General features: G+C 40.2%; 1 protein-coding gene across 1 annotated transcript in view; it reads right to left on the bottom strand.

The window, feature by feature from the left end:
• LOC126455471 (uncharacterized) overlaps positions 1 to 21,383 on the bottom strand; it is a 146,932-nt gene that overhangs the window by 50,616 nt on the left and 74,933 nt on the right. Inside the window, exon 7 of the mRNA XM_050091225.1 lies at positions 15,383 to 15,507. Within this exon, the coding sequence (XP_049947182.1) occupies positions 15,383 to 15,507 (125 nt within the window). The remainder of the gene's footprint in view (positions 1 to 15,382; positions 15,508 to 21,383) is intronic.

The raw sequence follows: 21,383 nt of genomic DNA, 5'->3' as shown, positions 1-21,383 counted from the left end.
GCTTGACGAACTATACCAGCAGCCCAACATAGCAGGAGCTGTCAAAGCCAAACGAATGCAGTGGGCCGGCCATGTGGCCCGGATGGAGGATCACAGATGGCCTCGGAAGCTCCTGGATTTCACACCTACAGGAAAGAGACCACCAGGGAGACCCAAGAAGCATTGGAGGAATGGACTCCATGAAGATTTAAAACAAATGTCAATAGATGTGGACGAATGGTGGATAGCAGCAATGGACAGAATACAGGGGAGGAGGAAACTTGTAGATGCGTGCGGTCCACTGGGCCTGATCACGTAGTAGTAGTAGTATGTATATCACCTTCAGGCTAGAATCTCAAGCAATTTGATGGAATACAGTGAAATAATAGTTTTTCTAAGTGATAACTTTGTCTGATTAGTAGTGAGAGTTATGTTTGCCATAGCATAAGGATCTGTTAGTGTGAAGTGTTGTTTAATAGAATCAGTTTTGCATTGGATAAGCAGAGCAAATGTTTATTTATTAAATAATCAAGCAATAATGAAATAATAAAATAATGAATCAAGTTAGGGTCTCAATGGTTAGGGAGCCTGTCTCTACAGTAGTGATATTTTTTGAGAACGCGCTCCACTAGCTAACAAGGTAAGAAATGTAAGTAAAACAATGTAGTTGACAGACATGATTAATGAAAAAGGTAAACGTATGCAAACAAGTGTGGTGTAACTATAACGAGGATCTAGTTTTGAACTAGGCAACATTGGGTACTATGCTGTGTATACTGTGCAGTTCATGACACTGGAGCTGGGAATGAGAGCGTAACAGAAAGAGCAAAATTTTAGTGAGGTACAAGTCATATAATGCTGCATTATTGGATCTGTAGGTCATCAGAAACCTGCTTGTATTCTGAGGAATTATGAGCTTGAAGTGGTAGTACTGGAACAAAAAAAGTAATTTTGTTGGTTAACTGATAACTGTGTTGCTAGAGGGATGACAATATTCTGACAGCTCAACTATTTGGTAACATTTTGTGATGATTTAATTTTCTGGTTGAATGAGGGTAGTAATCAGAGTTGTGTGCTTTTTCTGATGAAAGACCCAGGTTTTTAAAACAAGAATTTGTGCCACATTATTTAAGAAATTTATACATTATTTCCTTTTCTTTTCTTTCTTTCTTCTTTTTGTTTTTGTTTTGTTTTTGACACCTTTCTTGCCAGTTAGAATATGATTGATTCTAAACAATTTGAGCTGTAATATAAATATTATTTTACAAAGTTTGTATATAGTGATTCTGAAAAATTTAACAGTGTAACTGTTGACAGGTTAGTCATACAGCTATGCTTTATGACTAACTATCTATGAAACTAATTATCTATGAAAGTACGATCAGTGCAAAACACGGAGGTATGAAATTAGGATTATGGCACTGGACCACTAAGTACATTATAACTATAGAGTAAACAAAATGACAAGAAGAAGATGGAAAAGAACTTACATTTTTAAAATAAAGGCAAAATTTTGTATTTTAATGATTGATTTTGCATCAGATGAACTCAGAACACTGTGGATGTGATTAAGAATCAAGAACCTCTATTAGTCACTTCTGTCATCCCACTTTTAACTCTTATCCACCCACAGATCTGCAACCCACTTTATAAATATTTTTATTTTTCATTTGATCTCATTTTGACTTCACGCCGATTTCAGTTGCTTTTTACCTTTTGCAATTGGCCTACTCCCACCAATTTCAACTTGTTTCCCCTTATTTCATCCGTTTCTTCCTCTTTTGTAATTTTTCCTACATGTTTGAGTATATTTTTGCAAATTTTTTGCGTGTAATTCCACGTTATTTATGTATTTTTATGCATGTTTTTCACCACCATGGATCCTTGCTCCTTCCATCTGCGTCAATACAGAAAACTTTTCTTATCCCTAGCCAGAACTCAGTCTCACTTACTGTTCGCCACAACTCAGTCCCACTTACTGTTCCTGCATTGTTCCTTGGCTCATGGAATCCCCTCGAATGGCATTACCATCAAACAATCCATCTCCAGCTGCACCCTTCCTTCCACAAAGACCTCCATATGTTTGTATTCCACCACTCCTTAGCCCTCACCAATATAGTCCTGCAAAATCATATCAATCAGGCTCAAACCTCCTTGCAATACCTTCTCTCCATCTGTTAAATGTTCCTGCTGTGCAATCCAAAATTTCTGGATCCCATAACACACACTGAAACTCTTGCCCTCCAGGAACTAGAGCAACAAGAACAATGCCACCTCAAGAAGCTCTCCAACTGCTCACTTCCAACTCATGCCTTGGGCTACCCTGTACAACAACCTCCAAATCTCCCCCATGTCCCCTCATAGCTGATAAACCCTGTCTCGTAGACCTCTGGATCTCCCTCCCACCACCACCACATGAAATCCAGAAACTAAACAGACCCAAAACACAGTCATGAACCTTTCTTCCAAAAGCATCAGCACAGCAGGGCTACAGAACCTGTATTCGAAATAGTTAATTTACAATGAAACAGCCTTCTTCATCAGAGCATAATAGTTGTATAGACAAGTCGATGAGCATACACAAACTTAAAAACAGCTCATTGTTGAGAATATTACAGAACTCTTTTACGTTGTTAAAAGAGTTAATGATAGCTATTTTAAAAGTTTTAAATGACATGTATCAACTGAACAGTGTTTTTTTTTCTTTTTTTCATTTTTTTTTAAGATTTTGGGGACATTTGCCAGCTCTTGCTATTACGTGCCTTGGCGTACTAAATTTTCTTTAGTTCTAGTGACATGATGGTGAATTTCTCCCGTGTCAACACTTTCCATAATTCTGTTTCTGGCATATAGAATAGAGACATATGTCGAGGGATTTGTGTAAAAATAGGATGGAAGTGCCTAATAATAACAGCATTACATATAGAAAGGACATTTTCTATTTGTAAATAGATAAGGGATTTAAAGGAATAAAGACTGAAAAAACTTTGCATTATACTAACAGGTGTAGTCAAAATATACATCAGTGCAGCTTATACTTATTAAATTAATTTTGAGATATAACATTTACTCACTCTGTTGTCACTACCACGAGTTTAATGAGAATGGTATACCTTAGACCTTGTATGTGAAACAAATTCATCTCATATTGGCAGGAAGGCAATGGCTGATTACACAACAGGATTAAACTTACTTGCAAATTAAAACTGTGTTCTAGACTGGGACCAAAACTAGATCCTTGTGAGCAATACTCGTACAAATAAGCTATCCAGACACAATGCATGACCTACATAATGTGTGCCACTGCATGTATGCTGACACCTATTTTGCCTCTGTAATGCTCATAATTTAAGTGCAACAAATATTACATGAACATCAGGAGAAACAGTTTTATTAGTGTATCAGTTTTATGAGAGAGGATCAGAAGTAGAAACCATGTCCTCCATATGGAACATGTGGAGTTGGCAGTTTGCAGGAGAGAGAACAACTGGTACATGAAGTGTGGATCAAAGTCACAGAGTGTGTTGGTGACACCACAAAATTCCTTGGACAGATCCCATCATAGACCAACCTTGTTATGTGCACACCTCTCTAATACATTGGAGATGGAGACTGTGATATTCTATGGCCAAAGGAGTAAACAGATAAGATTTGATATACCGTTTTGTAGACTCATATTTATTTATTGAAACAAAAATCTGGTGCAGTATCACTGATGTATGGGGTGTTCATAATTAGAGCTCCAGTTTCAAAACACCTAAAAAATAGAACCACTGCTCAGAATCACCTCAAATTTGAACAGCATATTATTAACACAGGGAAATTTCATGGAACGAAAACAAATTTAACAAAAATTTTACCAATAGATGGTGCTGTAAGCATCTTAAAGTTAGAGTCCTGCATGAGAGAGAGAGCCGCCAACCTTTTATGTGTGGATTGCTGACAATCGGCGGCTGCTATTGATCAGTTGAGGTGAGTGGAGGGAGGCAGCCATTTTGAGCCTAAGCAATATGTGAGCGTAAGTGGCAAGTCTGAGTTAACTAGCTGATATTTTGGTATTTACAGGTGTTGGAAATACACTCCTGGAAATTGAAATAAGAACACCGTGAATTCATTGTCCCAGGAAGGGGAAACTTTATTGACACATTCCTGGGGTCAGATACATCACATGATCACACTGACAGAACCACAGGCACATAGACACAGGCAACAGAGCATGCACAATGTCGGCACTAGTACAGTGTATATCCACCTTTTGCAGCAATGCAGGCTGCTATTCTCTCATGGAGACGATCGTAGAGATGCTGGATGTAGTCCTATGGAACGGCTTGCCATGCCATTTCCACCTGGCGCCTCAGTTGGACCAGCGTTCGTGCTGGACGTTCAGACCGCGTGAGACGACGCTTTATCCAGTCCCAAACATGCTCAATGGGGGACAGATCCGGAGATCTTGCTGGCCAGGGTAGTTGACTTACACCTTCTAGAGCACGTTGGGTGGCACGGGATACATGCGGACGTGCATTGTCCTGTTGGAACAGCAAGTTCCCTAGCCGGTCCAGGAATGGTAGAACGATGGGTTCGATGACGGTTTGGATGTACCGTGCACTATTCAGTGTCCCCTCGACGATCACCAGTGGTGTACGGCCAGTGTAGGAGATCACTCCCCACACCATGATGCCGGGTGTTGGCCCTGTGTGCCTCGGTCGTATGCAGTCCTGATTGTGGCGCTCACCTGCACGGCGCCAAACACGCATACGACCATCATTGGCACCAAGGCAGAAGCGACTCTCATCGCTGAAGACGACACATCTCCATTCGTCCCTCCATTCACACCTGTCGCGACACCACTGGAGGCGGGCTGCACGATGTTGGGGCTTGAGCGGAAGACGGCCTAACGGTGTGCGGGACCGTAGCCCAGCTTCATGGAGACGGTTGCGAATGGTCCTCGCCGATACCCCAGGAGCAACAGTGTCCCTAATTTGCTGGGAAGTTGCGGTGCGGTCCCCTACGGCACTGCGTAGGATCCTACGGTCTTGGCGTGCATCCGTGCGTTGCTGCGGTCGGGTCCCAGGTCGACGGGCACGTGCACCTTCCGCCGACCACTGGCGACAACATTGATGTACTGTGGAGACCTCACGCCCCACGTGTTGAGCAATTCGGCGGTACGTCCACCCGGCCTCCCGCATGCCCACTATACGCCCTCGCTCATAGTCCGTCAACTGCACATACGGTTCACGTCCACGCTGTCGCGGCATGCTACCAGTGTTAAAGACTGCGATGGAGCTCCGTATGCCACGGCAAACTGGCTGACACTGACGGCGGCGGTGCACAAATGCTGCGCAGCTAGCGCCATTCGACGGCCAACACCGCGGTTCCTGGTGTGTCCGCTGTGCCGTGCGTGTGATCATTGCCTGTACAGCCCTCTTGCAGTGTCCGGAGCAAGTATGGTGGGTCTGACACACCGGTGTCAATGTGTTCTTTTTTCCATTTCCAGGAGTGTATATATACTCTTTGTGTATTCAATTAAGAGCTTAACGTGGCATGTTCCACTGTTCTATAGTGAAAATGCTGCAGTGCTGTGCTGTAAATTGTTATACGAAACCAGTCCGAGGTAGCAAGCTTTTCCGCATTCCACAGGGCGAAAGGAATGCAAAAAGATGCGAATTGTGGCTACACCGTATTGGAAGAAAAGATACATTTCCATGCGAAACAGCTAAATTGTGGAAGGTAAGGTAACTTATCTTTGTATCAGATAATTACGTGAATTATGTATTACAAAGCCCAGTGTGACAGTGTAAGTATAGCTCAGTTGGGGGCCGGCACGGTAGCTCAGCGTGTTCAGTCAGAGAGCTGCGTGCTCTCTGTAATAAAAGAACTGAGTCAAAGAATCAACGATCAACTTGAATGGATGTCTTGTGACGTCCGCCCAGACCAAACGCAATGAACAATATCAAAGAAAATGAATAAAAAGAAAGTTGGTATAGCATTTGATTTCTGATATGTGAGTTCCGGGTTCAGTTCCACTTGAAACCAAAAAATTTTTTTCTTCACTTTATAAATTTTTGTAGTAATATTTATATAGAAATAGCTCTAAATGCATTAACAATGTTATTGATAGTATTAATAAAGGTACATCCACATCATTTTTACAATAATGCCTATGATCACCATTAAATAAGAGACGGAACCTGAAGAATCGGAGCTTCGAATATGGATGTACTTCATGTACATGAAATTTGAAAAGGTTTATTTTGTTAGTGATTCATAATGCCATCTTTACTACTTCACTACTTGACAAGTATTAGTTTTGAACATTATTTAACAGTGTAATTTGGACTGTCAGTTTTAGCTTCACTTCACACCTGATCAGTTTGAAGCATATCTTAAGGATGGTGTTAAAAAACTGAAACTTAATGCGGTACCCACTATATTTAGCCATCGTCCTCAAATTAAGGAACGAAAGCCACCAAAGGACAGGGGTTTGCAAAGGGAATGTGAGTGCACTTACACTACACAGACGGAGCCAGTTACTGTTTAAATTTATGTAACTAAAGAGAAACTTATCTATCTTATGCACTACTAACTTTTTACGAAACTTAAATTTCTTGCATTGTAGTTCGACAAAACATTTTTTTTGTTATTATTATTAATATTATTTCTTTTCAGGTAATGAGCAAGTTTGCGTACTTCCTCAAGAAGTTTTGCTGGATGTTCACAGTTCTGGCATCGGATTACCTCATGAGAATGACACTGAAACGGAACCAGAAAGTTTGAAAAGGAAAATCCAGTTATTGCAGAAGCAACTACACAGTGCAAATGGTAAAAATGATACAATGGCTGGACCTGTGAAACCTTTTTTAAATGACGATCAAACCTCGGCACTGCAGAAAAAAAAAACTATGTGAGGGAAAAAGTGGTCACCGGAAACTATTAAGAAGGCTTTGAAAATTCGATTAGCTTGTGGAAGCATTGGATATAATGCGGTAAGAGAACTGGGGCAACCATTACCAATCGAAAGAGCTCTACAAAGGAAACTCTGGCATTCAGTCCAGATATTTTGGAGGATTTCGTATCCGCTCTTAAAGTGAAGGTAGACACCATGAATACTTTAGAAAGACATTTTGCAAAAATGATGGATGAGATGAGTCTCACGCCAGGCCTAAATTACGACATTTCATCGAAATTCGTAATTGGCCATCCAACACTTCCAGCAGCCAATGGTTCGTACGAAAAACATGCTTGTCACACCTTGGTATTTATGCTTGGTGGTCTAAGTACACGATGAGAAAACATAATTGGTTACCATTTCACCGGGAAATCAATTTCAGGTAAAGAACTTAAGTCTTTCCCATGGCAATTAATTATGAACTGTGAAGCAGTTGGTCTGATGGTAGAAGTTATTGTATCAGATATGGGTGGACAAAATCAAGCACTGTGGCGTGAATGTGGTATTATTGCTGGCTGTTATAATGAAACAAAGAATTTCTGCCAACATCCATTTTCTCCAGAGCGGAAGCTGTACTTCATGCCTGACGTAGCTCATATCTTGAAGAATGTGAGGAATCACCTAACTAATTCCGACCACATTATCCTACCACAGCAAGTAGTTGCAGACAATAATTTGACGGGACCGGTAGTCTCGATTGAGCCTATCAAAAAACTGTATGAGTTTTGCAAGGCAAAGAAATTAAATGTTGCTTGGGATTTAAAAGATAATGTCATAAGGTCAGGACATTATGATAAAATGAAGATTGGTCCTGCTTACGCACTTTTAAATCGCAGCGTTGCAGCAGTGTTACAGTATGCAATAGAGGAACATGTACTTGAAGATTCTGCCACATCAACAGCGTTTTTCATAGCCACAATTTTCTGTTGGTTTAAATTAATGACCTCAAGGAACAGGGAAACTGTCATGAGTAGAGCCGTTGATTCTGTACAGTTCCTTAAGAGTGTCATCTCGCTGTTTGAAAATTGGAAACAGGGGTATCTGGAAATCTGTACATTGTTGTTGTTGTTGTATTGTTGTGGTCTTCAGTCCTGAGACTGGTTTGATGCAGCTCTTCATGTTACTCTATCCTGTGCAAGCTTCTTCATCTCCCAATACTTGCTGCAACCTACATCCTTCTGAATCTGCTTAGTGTATTCATCTCTTGGTCTCCCTCTATGATTTTTACCCTCCATGCTGCCCTCCAATGCTAAATTTGTGATCTCTTGATGCCTCAGAACATGTCCTACCAATCGGTCCCTTCTTCTTGTCAAGTTGTGCCACAAACTCCTCTTCTCCCCAATTCTGTTCAATACCTCCTCATTAGTAATGTGATCTACCCATCTAATCTTCAGCATTCTTCTGTAGCACCACATTTCGAAAGCTCCTATTCTCTTCTTGTCCAAACTATTTATCATCCATGTTTCACTTCCATGCGTGGCTACACTCCATACAAATACTTTCAGAAACGACTTCCTGACACTTAAATCTATACTCGATGTTAACAAATTTCTCTTCTTCAGAAACAATTTTCTTGCCATTGCCAGTCTACATTTTATATCCTCTCTACTTCAACCATCACCAGTTATTTTGCTCCCCAAATAGCAAAACTCCTTTACTACTTTAAGTGTCTCATTTCCTAATTTGATTCCCTCAGCATCACCCAACTTAATTTGACTACATTCCATTATCCTCATTTTTCTTTTGTTGATATTCATCTTATATTCTCATTTCAAGACACTGTCCATTCCGTTCAACTGCTCTTCCAAGTCCTTTGCTGTCTCTGACAGAATTACAATGTCATCGGCGAACCTCAAACTTTTTATTTCTTCTCCATGAATTTTAATACCTACTCCGAATTTTTCTTTTGTTTCTTTTACTACTTGCTCAATATACAGATTGAATAACATTGGGGAGAGGCTACAACTCTGTCTCACTTCCTTCCCAACCGCTGCTTCCCTTCCTTGCCCCTCAGCTCTTATAACTGCCATCCGGTTTCTGTACAAATTGTAAATAGCCTTTCACTCCCTGTATTTTGCCCCTTGCCACCTTTATAATTTGAAAGAGAGTATTCCAGTCAATATTGTCAAAAGCTTTCTCTAAGTCTACAAATGCTAGAAATGTAGATTTGCCTTTCTGTAATCTATTTCTTAAGATAAGTCGTAGGATCAGTATTGCCTCACGTATTCCATTTCTTCGGAATCTAAACTGTTCTTCCCCGAGGTCGGCTTCTACCAGTTTTTCCATTCGTCTGTAAAGAATTTGTGTTAGTATTTTGCAGCTGTGGCTTATTAAACTGATAGTTCAGTAATTTTCACATATGTCAACACCTGCTTTCTTTGGGATTGGAATTATTATATTATTCTTGAAGTGTGAGGCTATTTCACCTATTCATACATCTTGCTCACCAGATGGTAGAGTTTTGTCAGGACTGGCTCTCCCAAGGCTGTCAGTAGTTCCAGTGGAATGCTGTCTCCTCCTGGGGCCTTGTTTCGACTCAGGTCTTTCAGTGCTCTGTCAAAATCTTCACGCTGTATCGTATCTCCAATTTCATCTTCATCTACACCCTCTTCCATTTCCATAATATTGCCCTCAAGTACATCGCCCTTGTATAGACCCGCTATATACTCCTTCCACCTTTCTGTTTTCCCTTCTTTGCTTAGAACTGGGTTTCCATCTTAGGTCTTGATACTCATACAAGTGGTTCTCTTCTCTCCAAAGGTCTCTTTAATTTTCCTGTAGGCAGTATCTATCTTACCCCTAGTGAGATAAGCCTCTACATCCTTACATTTGTCCTCTAGCCATCCCTGCTTAGCCATTTTGCACTTCCTGTCGATCTCATTTTTGAGACGTTTGTATTCCTTTTTGCCTGCTTCATTTACTGCATTTTTATATTTTCTCCTTTCATCAATAAAATTCAATGTCTCTTCTGTTACCCAATGATTTCCACTATCCCTCGTCTTTTTACCTACTTGATCCTCTGCTGTCTTCACTACTTTATCTCTCAAAGCTACCCATTCTTCTTCTACTGTATTTCTTACCCCCATTCCTATCAATTGTTCCCTTATGCTCTTACTGAAACTCTGTACAACCTCTGGTTTAGTCAGTTTATCCAGATCCTATCTCTTTAAATTCCCACCTTTTTGCTGTTTCTTCAGTTTTAATCTACAGTTGACCAATAGATTGTGGTCAGAGTCCACATCTGCCCCTGGAAATGTCTTACAATTTAAAACCTGGTTCCTAAATCTCTGTCTTACCATTATATAATCTATCTGAAACCTGTCAGTATCTCCAGGTTTCTTCCATGTATACAACCTTCTTTTATGATTCTTGAACCAAGTGTTAGCTATGATTAAGATGTGCTCTGTGCAAAATTCTACCAGGCGGCTTCCTCTTTCATTTCTTAGCCCCAATCCATATTCAACTACTACATTTCCTTCTCTCCATTTTCCTACTGCCGAATTCCAGTCACCCATGACTATTAAATTTTCATCTCCCTTCACTATCTGAATAATTTCTTTTATTTCATCATACATGTCATCAATTTTTTCATCATCTGCACAGCTAGTTGGCATATAAACTTGTACTACTGTAGTAGGCATGGGTTTTGTGTCTATCTTGGCCACAATAAGGCGTTCACTATGCTGTTTGTAGTAGCTTACCCACACTCCTATTTTTTTATTCATTATTAAACCAACTCCTGCATTCCCCCTATTTGATTTTGTATTAATAACCCTATATTCGCCTGACCAAAAGTCTTGTTCCTCCTGCCACTGAACTTCAGCAGTTCCTACTATATCTAACTTTAACCTATCCATTTCCCTTTTTAAAGTTTCTACCCTACCTGCTCAATTAAGGGATCTGACACTCCACACTCCGATCTGTAGAACGCCAGTTTTCTTTCTCCTGATAATGACGTCCTCCTGAGTAGTCCCCACCTGGAGATCCAAATGCAGGCTATTTTACCTCCGGAATATTTTACCCAAGAGGACACCATCATCATTTAACCATTCAGTAAAGCTGCATGCCCTCGGGAAAAATTACGGCTGTAGTTTCCCCTTCCTTTCAGCCGTTCACAGTACCAGCACAGCAAGGCCATTTTGGTTAGTGTTACAAGGTCAGATCAGTCAATCATCCAGTCTGTTGCCCCTGCAACTACTGAAAAGGCTGCTGCCCCTCTTCAGGAACCACACATTTGTCTGGCCTCTCAACAGTTACCCCTCCATTGTGGTTGCACCTACGGTACGGCTATCTGTATCGCTGAGGCACGCAAGCGTCCCCACCAATGGCAAGGTCCATGGTTCTTGGAGGGAGGCATTTTTGTTTATTCTGATGGAATATTATGTATCCTTTTTGTTCACAAGTCTTCCAAAGCTCCGTCAAACTGAAATATCTGTTCCAAAGGAGTATTTTCAATGTAAATTCAGTCACCCCCCCCCCCCCCCATGAACCATGGACCATGCCGTTGGTGGGGAGGCTTGCGTGCTTCAGCGATACAGATGGCCGTACCGTAGGTGCAACCACAACGGAGGGGTATCTGTTGAGAGGCCAGACAAACATGTGGTTCCTGAAGAGGGGCAGCAGCCTTTTCAGTAGTTGCAGGGGCAACAGTCTGGATGATTGACTGATCTGGCCTTGTAACATTAACCAAAACGGCCTTGCTGTGCTGGTACTGCGAACGGCTGAAAGCAAGGGGAAACTACAGCCGTAATTTTTCCCGAGGACATGCAGCTTTACTGTATGATTAAATGATGATGGTGTCATCTTGGGTAAAATATTCCGGAGGTAAAATAGTCCCCCATTTGGATCTCCGGGCAGGGACTACTCAGGAGGACGTCATTATCAGGAGAAAGAAAACTGGCGTTCTACGGATCGGAGCGTGGAATGTCAGATCCCTTAATCGGGCAGGTAGGTTAGAAAATTTAAAAAGGGAAATGGATAGGTTAAAGTTAGATATAGTGGGAATTAGTGAAGTTCGGTGGCGGGAGGAACAAGACTTTTGGTCAGGTGATTACAGGGTTATAAATACAAAATCAAATAGGGGTAATGCAGGAGTAGGTTTAATAATGAATAAAAAAATAGGAGTGCGGGTTAGCTACTACAAACAGCATAGTGAACGCATTATTGTGGCCAAGATAGACACAAAGCCCATGCCTACTACAGTAGTACAAGTTTATATGCCAACTAGCTCTGCAGATGATGAAGAAATAGATGAAATGTATGACGTGATAAAAGAAATTATTCAGGTAGTGAAGGGAGATGAAAATTTAATGGTCATGGGTGACTGGAATTCGTCAGTAGGAAAAGGGAGAGAAGGAAACATAGTAGGTGAATATGGGTTGGGGGGAAGGAATGAAAGAGGAAGCCGCCTTGTAGAATTTTGCACAGAGCATAACTTAATCATAGCTAACACTTGGTTCAAGAATCATAAAAGAAGGTTGTATACCTGGAAGAATCCTGGAGATACTAAAAGGTATCAGATAGATTACATAATGGTAAGGCAGAGATTTAGGAACCAGGTTTTAAATTGTCAGACATTTCCTGGGGCAGATGTGGATTCTGACCACAATCTATTGGTTATGAACTGCAGATTGAAACTGAAGTAACTGCAAAAAGGTGGGAATTTAAGGAGATGGGACCTGGATAAACTGAAAGAATCAGAGGTTGTAGTGAGTTTCAGGGAGAGCATAAGGGAACAATTGACAGGAATGGGGGAAAGAAATACAGTAGAAGAAGAATGGGTAGCTCTGAGTGATGAAGTAGGGAAGGCAGCAGACGATGAAGTAGGTAAAAAGACGAGGGCTAATAGAAATCCTTGGGTAACAGAAGAAATATTGAATTTAATTGATGAAAGGAGAAAATATAAAAATGCAGTAAATGAAGCAGGCAAAAAGGAATACAAACGTCTCAAAAATGAGATCGACAGGAAGTGCAAAATGGCTAAGCAGGGATGGCTAGAGGACAAATGTAAGGATGTAGAGGCTTGTCTCACTAGGGGTAAGATAGATACTGCCTACAGGAAAATTAAAGAGACCTTTGGAGAGAAGAGAACCACTTGTATGAATATCAAGAGCTCAGATGGCAACCCAGTTCTAACCAAAGAAGGGAAGGCAGAAAGGTGGAAGGAGTATATAGAGGGTTTATACAAGGGCGATGTACTTGAGGACAATATTATGGAAATGGAAGAGCATGTACATGAAGACAAAATGGGAGATAAGATATTGTGTGAAGAGTTTGACAGAGCACTGAAAGACCTGAGTCGAAATAAGGCCCCGGGAGTAGACAACATTCCATTAGAACTACTGATGGCCTCGGGAGAGCCAGTCCTGACAAAACTCTACCATCTGGTGAGCATGATGTATGAGACAGGCGAAATACCCTCAGACTTCAAGAATAATATAATAATTCCAATCCCAAAGAAAGCAGGTGTTGACAGATGTGAAAATTACCAAACTATCAGTTTAATAAGTCACAGCTGCAAAATACTAACGCGAATTCTTTACAGACGAATGGAAAAACTGGTAGAAGCGGACCTCGGGGAAGATCAGTTTGGATTCCGTAGAAATGTTGGAACACGTGAGGCAATACTGACCTTACGACTTATCTTAGAAGAAAGATTAAGAAAAGGCAAACCTACGTTTATAGCATTTGTAGACTTAGAGAAAGCTTTTGACAATGTTAACTGGAATACTCTCTTTCGAATTCTGAAGGTGGCAGGGGTAAAATACAGGGAGCGAAAGGCTATTTACAATTTGTACAGAAACCAGATGGCAGTTATAAGAGTCGAGGGGCATGAAAGGGAAGCAGTGGTTGGGAAAGGAGTGAGACAGGGTTGTAGCCTCTCCCCGATGTTATTCAATCTGTATATTGAGCAAGCAGTAAAGGAAACAAAAGAAAAATTCGGAGTAGGTATTAAAATTCATGGACAAGAAGTAAAAACTTTGAGGTTCGCCGATGACATTGTAATTCTGTCAGAGACAGCAAAGGACTTGGAAGAGCAGTTGAACGGAATGGACAGTGTCTTGAAAGGAGGATATAAGATGAACATCAACAAAAGCAAAACGAGGATAATGGAATGTAGTCGAATTAAGTCGGGTGATGCTGAGGGAATTAGATTAGGAAATGAGACACTTAAAGTAGTAAAGGAGTTTTGCTATTTAGGGAGTAAAATAACTGATGATGGTCAAAGTAGAGAGGATATAAAATGTAGACTGGCAATGGCAAGGAAAGCGTTTCTCAAGAAGAGAAATTTGTTAACATCGAGTATAGATTTAAGTGTCAGGAAGGCGTTTCTGAAAGTATTTGTATGGAGTGTAGCCATGTATGGAAGTGAAACATGGACGATGAATAGTTTGGACAAGAAGAGAATAGAAGCTTTCGAAATGTGGTGCTACAGAAGAATGCTGATGATAAGGTGGGTAGATCACGTAACTAATGAGGAGGTATTGAATAGGATTGGGGAGAAGAGAAGTTTGTGGCACAACTTGACTAGAAGAAGGGATCGGTTGGTAGGACATGTTTTGAGGCATCAATGTATCACAAATTTAGCATTGGAGGGCACCGTGGAGGGTAAAAATCGTAGAGGGAGACCAAGAGATGAATACACTAAGCAGATTCAGAAGGATGTAGGTTGCAGTAGGTACTGGGAGGTGAAGAAGCTTGCACAGGATAGAGTCACATGGAGAGCTGCATCAAACCAGTCTCAGGAATGAAGACCACAACAACAACAAATTCAGTCAAATGTGAAATCCACTCTTTATGCTGAATATGGATGAAACATGATGAATGAAGTTTTTTTTTAAATTTTTTTCCTCTCCTTGCTCATTTGTCTTTTTAAATTCAGTTCATATGCTCAATTATGTAGAGTGATACTAGATTTGTTCGGTTACTTAATTACAATCTGTCTTGTAGCTACAAAACAGATATTTTGAATATTGCGTGTTTTCTAGTACAGTTCTTTTTGTTGGGTTCTAAATCACCCAGGCAGCAGAATTCTATACAGAGAAAATTTGTCACATGATGAATAGATACATATGGTAAATGATTAAATCTGAATGATGGTTATGCAGAGAAGTAATATGAAGGCATGGTTTTAAGATGTTTCTAATAAACTTATTTTAAGTATTCTAATATTTTACTTGTATTCTAATGGAATTTACTTTTTCAATGGCTCTCATGTTTTGCTGATAATTGCCTGTGATGTTTCAAAAGCAATAAAACAAAGTTAACAACCACTACTTTACTACCATAATGGTTCCAAACAGTTACAGTGAACACACACATATATGTTTAGACAAAAAATACAGGATCAAACAGACTGTATGTACTTCAAATAATGCTTACCACATTATCATTAAAAGTACTGTCGAAAACAGTGAAAGAATTGTCAATAAATTACGTAACTGTAAGTTGTCTTACCTTATATACTGGCCTAATATCCTTCCAGTGATGCCAAGCTCCATCTTTAACTGTCTGTTAACTGCACACAGACTCCTTTGTATACATCTTATCTGCTTCTCTTCTCCAAGTATCCATGACTGCTCCTAATGCAGAAAGATGCATGCAATCAGTATAGAAAGGACAGCCTTGTATTTGTTTTGGGATTACAGTTTTGTTGAATTTTTTAAGTGACATAATGTTTGCCATTGAGTGTACTATGAGTATTTATTGTAAATTGCACAGTTGCAGATTTGACCTTATATCAATTTCTAGCAATTAAAGTGCTGAAAAACAGCAGTTGTCAACACTAAAAAAATAAGTGAAAAGGTTTGAGCCTGTATGCTGATGTGACCCATTTAGACTCACATCTGTTTACTTATTTTATTAATGTTTACAGCTCTGTGTTTTCAGCACTGTAATTTCTTCAAAATGACTTAGGGTTGAAATTTGCAGTTGTGGAAATTATAGTGAATAGTAGTAAATGGTTACCATGGTATCACTTAAAAATATAAACAGTGTCTTAATGTGATAATTTTTTTTAAAACAAGAACAGGTCAGAGTGTTTGCATTACACGTAAACTGGGCTAGATTAACCATGTTGGGGCCCCCAGGCAATGCACATTTCAGGACTCCTTTACCCTTTTCAAACTCCCTATAATATATTTTTTTCTACCACAATGCAATTTTATTCATAATTATGCTGTTATTTTACTACTTTATGAAGGTATACCATGACCATAGTCAATAAAAAATTGAAACAAGTGGAAGGAAAATATGCATAATTTTTTTATTAACTCGTTTTGCAAAGTACAGTATGTTTAAATATTAACGCTTCTGAGTTTTTTTAGATACAAAATCATTTAAAGCACCTTGAAGGTTGAGATTTTCCAATATATAATTTTCAGTCACTATTATCACCAGTGAATTTAAACAATTCTGAGACACTGATGAACAAAGACCGATTTTGATTAGTTTCAATTTCAAAAAGTTATGTTCACCTGTGCCATATGTAATCAACAGACTTCTGTAAATTGGCAATGCTATCATTACATTCAGGAAATATGATTGTGCCATCGTACCAAAAATCAGTTTATATGATTCCTTGGCAGGTATAATTTTATCTTTTCTGTCCTCTATTTGTAAGATGAAGTACTCAAAATGCACCATCTCATCTATAAACACAGTGGCAGTATGATCAGAATATTGTTCCCTTGTCTTTCTTCAAGCCGTATCATTGGACTTTATTGAGAAATCTGTCAGAAATCCAATTAATTTCCTGCTAATCGTCAAGTAGTTGCGACAATTCTGTACACAGGATGTCTGGTACAGGCTGCCCTTACTTTGCCTGTGACCCTATGCCACAGTAAGACTTGCTCTGCCACACCTGCTGATGTGGAGCCCACAGATTTTGACCTGGCCTACTCCTCCTCCTCCTCCTCCTCCTCAGCTTCTGCCTCTGCCCCTCCCCCCTCTCACTGGTGGATATGGCCTTGTCTCCACCACTACTGGTGGACTGACCATTGCCTCAGCCTCAGCATCCTTCCACCACTCTGGCAAAGCCAGCAGTGTTGGCATTGCCTCCTTTGCCGGTCAGTCCACTGCCCAGCTCTCTGGCACTCTCTCCAGTTCTGCACCAGAGTTTGCAGCCCAAGCCTTGCTATTTTCAGCCCTAAATGTCATTTTTAGGGGGACGGGATTTAATATCACTACCAGTGGATATCACAATTGAGGCAGATGAGCTGGCATGGGTAGTGCAGCGGACTAGTGCGAGCAATTACCATGAGCGCGCATGCGGAGCATTGCATGGCTGGATCCACTGATGGAAGTGCTTACCTGCAGACCACCCACACCTGCCATATGTCGTGCTTATACCTGTGCACATCTGTACACTGTTTTGGACTTCCTGCTTCTCTATAGACTGACTCACATGGGGAGTTTGCATTTCCTACTGTGGGGTTCTGTTCCCCAGCTTGTTATCGAGCCACCATCGGACCATAGAGTACCTTCTGCCAACAGTGTTTTTAGTGGTTGTGATGTCTGTGTAGATACTAAACACACTTTATTAATTTATCAAAAACACCCATATGACACACAGTAAGAGATAAATGTTATCCAACAGAAAAACAAAGACAAAGGCAGTTACAGGAAACAAACCAAAGAACTTGTCAGTCATAAAAAAGAAGGATATTCCACACTTTTCATCTTGGTCTTAATATCTGACTACTTGAGTCACCGCAAGACACATTTAGTGGCTTAAACCACAGGCAGTGCTAAGTGGCACCCATAAGACACAGCTGTCAGCAGGAGGAAGTGCTTGTAGCATATATGATGGTGCCCTCAGTTATGGAATGTGGCCCCTATTTGCATGTCCACATCAGCCCTTTTACTTCATTTTGTAGCAGCTTGTGACACAGGCCTGACTGAATGAAAAAAAACCTGCCATGCTATTGGACTTGGATTCTGCTGGAAAGACATTGATATTTGTGTACAATGACTTGGCTTTGGATTTGTGGCATTTATAGTTAAATTATTGTGTTCTGCTTTGTATGTAGACGTCTTTGACTCTGTATGTGCAGGTTACTGTCTGTTTTGCTTATTTAACTGCATTTCACTTCTGAATAAATCAGAGTTCTCAGCAAGTCAGTATCATGGTTGCTTTCTTCTTTCTTCATTGTAACCAGCCAGATGGCACTGAATACCAAAATTTAACTACACTTATGCATATTGTATTTCACATTTATTTATCAAATGACTCATTCCACATCATTATGATTTATCATGCAAATGATCCATTGAAAATGAAACTAAGTAAGTAACTAACCACTGATAGTGTACATGATATGGTTTTTAGCACGTATGCAATAATAAATTTTTTTATTAAAAGTTAGATATTACATTTATACTTTACATTAAAAATTAAATGTTTCATTTAGGATACCATTCTATTATAGAATTCTTCTACTTCCTAAACACAGCAAGGTTTCTCACTGCCACGGATAGTTTATACAGCTTTATGCATGTATATTTGAAATTATTTTGGGACTTACTTGATCTTTTATGTTCTAAGTGTATATTATTTCTGTTCCTTGTTCCATAATTGTGGATAGAACTTACAGCTTTTTTTTTTAATGAGTAGATAAGGTTTAATGTAGAGGGAAGGTTCATCATTAACATTTTTAGTTCTTTGAAGTGTAGCTGGCATGACTCTCTGTTTGGAATGCCTGCAATTGTTCTCACATTTTTTTCTCAAATCATACATGTAGTATGTGAATCACAATCTGAACTAACTGCTGAATTTACAGCCTATACTCCTTCCAGATATCTCTGCAGCACTCTGAACAGATGATGTAGTTATCTAATTGACAATTCGGTGACATTATCAGTGGAAACGGCGGTTCAGTGCTGACTGCCAGTTTGAAATGTAACACCCTGCTCTATGAAACCTAATGTCCAAAACTAATTGAACTAATTGTTGCACTCGTAATAGTTAAGTGCTTAGTAGATAATCAAGTCCACTGACTGTCTGTAACAGTACTGCAATATGCACTGAAGAGGAATAGATGAATTTCAAACATGTTAGGGCTATTTCTCATGTATTTCAAATAAATCTATAGAAGTAATTGCAGTGTGCTTCAGTGTCTCAATTTTAACATGTTATTTCATAAACTATGTAATACTAAATGGAGACAGAATGGCTGGCTATATTTCTCAAGTGAATTTAATTTTTTAAAACAATTTACTTTACTACTATGAGCTTACTTAATGAGATGATAATTTTAAGTGATATTTGCACAATTTTCTTGCCATAACAAGCTACAAGTTTCATGTCTAGATCTAATATCATTAAAATTAAATATGACATAGGAAAATGTCTGATTATTTTGATGCTACTTGTAATCATATACTGTCCAGTCACATTGAAGTAACCAGCTGTCAAAAGCCTCAATAACCAACTTTTGCAGCATAGACGAGTGTAAGACATGCAGGAAGAGAGTCAGCAATGTTCTGGAAGGTTCTGACAGGGATGTAGAGCCATGTCAAATCCAGTGCCATGGCCAGCTGTGCTAGGTTTCTTGGTTGAGGATCCATAGTGTGAACAGCCCAATCAAGGTAGTCCCACAGATTCTCAGTTGGGTTTAAATTCGGAGAGTCTGGCAGCCAGGAGAGTGTGGTAAACTCATCCTGGTAGTCTTTGAACCATGAACATATACTGTGACTCTGTGATATGTTGCATTGTCCTGCTGGCAGATGGCATCGTGCCAAGGAAAAGCTAACTGTGTGTAATGGTGGACATGGTTCCCAGTGATAGATGCATACTTATGTTGACCCATTATGGCTTCCAGAGTGGAAAGGTCACCCAGGAAATGCCACAAAAACATTCCCCAGACCATAATGCTCCCTCCTCTGGCCTTGATGCTCCAGACAATTGTTGCAGGTTGTTTGCTTTCAGACGTTTCATACCGTATATGCCAACAGCCATCTGTCTGCAGGAGTATAAAACATTATTCACCTGAAAATGCCACTCAGTTGATGTCCAATTGCAGTAATAACATGCAGATTCCAGCATTCATCACTAATGAACAGCATTCTGCATGGGTGCATGAACTAGTTGCCTGCCATGGAGACCCATGCACAGCAATGTTCACTAAATAGTTATTGAGGAGCCGCTATTGGCAACCCCTTGGTTCAGTCAGTTGTTCAACAGTTGCATGTCTACTTTTCTGAACACATCTTTGCAGCCATCATTTACTCCTGTCATCTGTGGTTTGTGGCGCACCACAGTTACCTTGCTGCCCATTTTCGACAGAGTTATTTGGCCATGCAGGGTATACTTTAACCACAGTGACATACAAACACTTTACAAACTTAGCCAGTTTGGAAATGCCTCCAGCCTTGGTCCAGGAGGCAATGATCATGCCCTTCAGACGTCAGATAAATTGCTCCATTTCTGCATTATGACGACTGCTATGTTTTCCGAAAACTGTTCCCCTGATATGCTTCATTACCATCCACTGATAGTGCTGCCACATGCCATCTGTGACTGGTTATTGCACATTGACACTGAACATGGACAGTAGCCACATTAATAAAAGTAGCTGCTTTCTTAGTAGAAAGAGAATTTCGAGATCGCAATTGTCAGTTCTATAAACAGTCCTACTGTGGTAACTAAACTTAGGTAACATAGACGTATAATTTTTGTCAGTAACTGTAAAATTTTACCCTGAGTGAGAATATGGTGTGGGATTTGTTCAAAGTCTTTTCATTGGGGGGGGGGGGGGGGGAGGGGGAATACAGTGGGGAAGCCAGTGGAGATTCTAGTGAGATCCTCTCCTGGAAATGCAGAATCTGTAGTAGAAATAAGTTGATAAAGGAGAAGGAGTGTAAGATCTGTGCCCTTCAGGTGCAGTTATGATATGCAAAGGAGGAAACAGATAGGTTGAGGAGAGTGAAAGATGCTGGGAAGGCAGCAAGGAGGAGGAGCTAGTAAGACAGTTGTACTTTGCATATATGCAATAGATTTGACTAACTGTCAAAGTTTAGTGGAGAGGAACCTCTTGTAGCCATAGGTATAGGAAACATGCAGCTGTCCTGAGCAGTTAGGAGGCCTAGGTTAGTTGCAATGTCTAACAGAAAGAAGAAGGTTATGCTGCTACGTAGTTAACAAGGTAGAGGTGTGGGCCAGCAATTGCAGGAAGTGTTGGGGAATGAGTACTAGGTCACCAGCATTGTGAAGCCTCAGGTGACCGACAGCATAGGGGAGTTACGTAGGAATTTTATGGAGGATCAGGTGGAGATAGTGGGTGGAGCAGGGAATAGTCTTGATAGGGACGGAGAATATGATGTAGGTGGTGACCTGGTAAAGATAGCTACTCAAACTGGTGGTGCTGATGTGCATTTTGTGCAACTGTTTCAGCGTCATGCTCAGCCACATCTTAATGCAGCTGTTAGATGCATTAACATGAAGCTGGAGAAGGCAATG

This window comes from Schistocerca serialis, chromosome 2 (genome assembly GCF_023864345.2).
Source record: "Schistocerca serialis cubense isolate TAMUIC-IGC-003099 chromosome 2, iqSchSeri2.2, whole genome shotgun sequence".
In the NCBI taxonomy this organism is placed as follows: Eukaryota; Metazoa; Arthropoda; class Insecta; order Orthoptera; family Acrididae; genus Schistocerca; species Schistocerca serialis.
The sequence above is the reverse complement of the archived record's forward strand: the minus strand, read 5'-3'. Positions and strand labels throughout refer to the sequence as shown.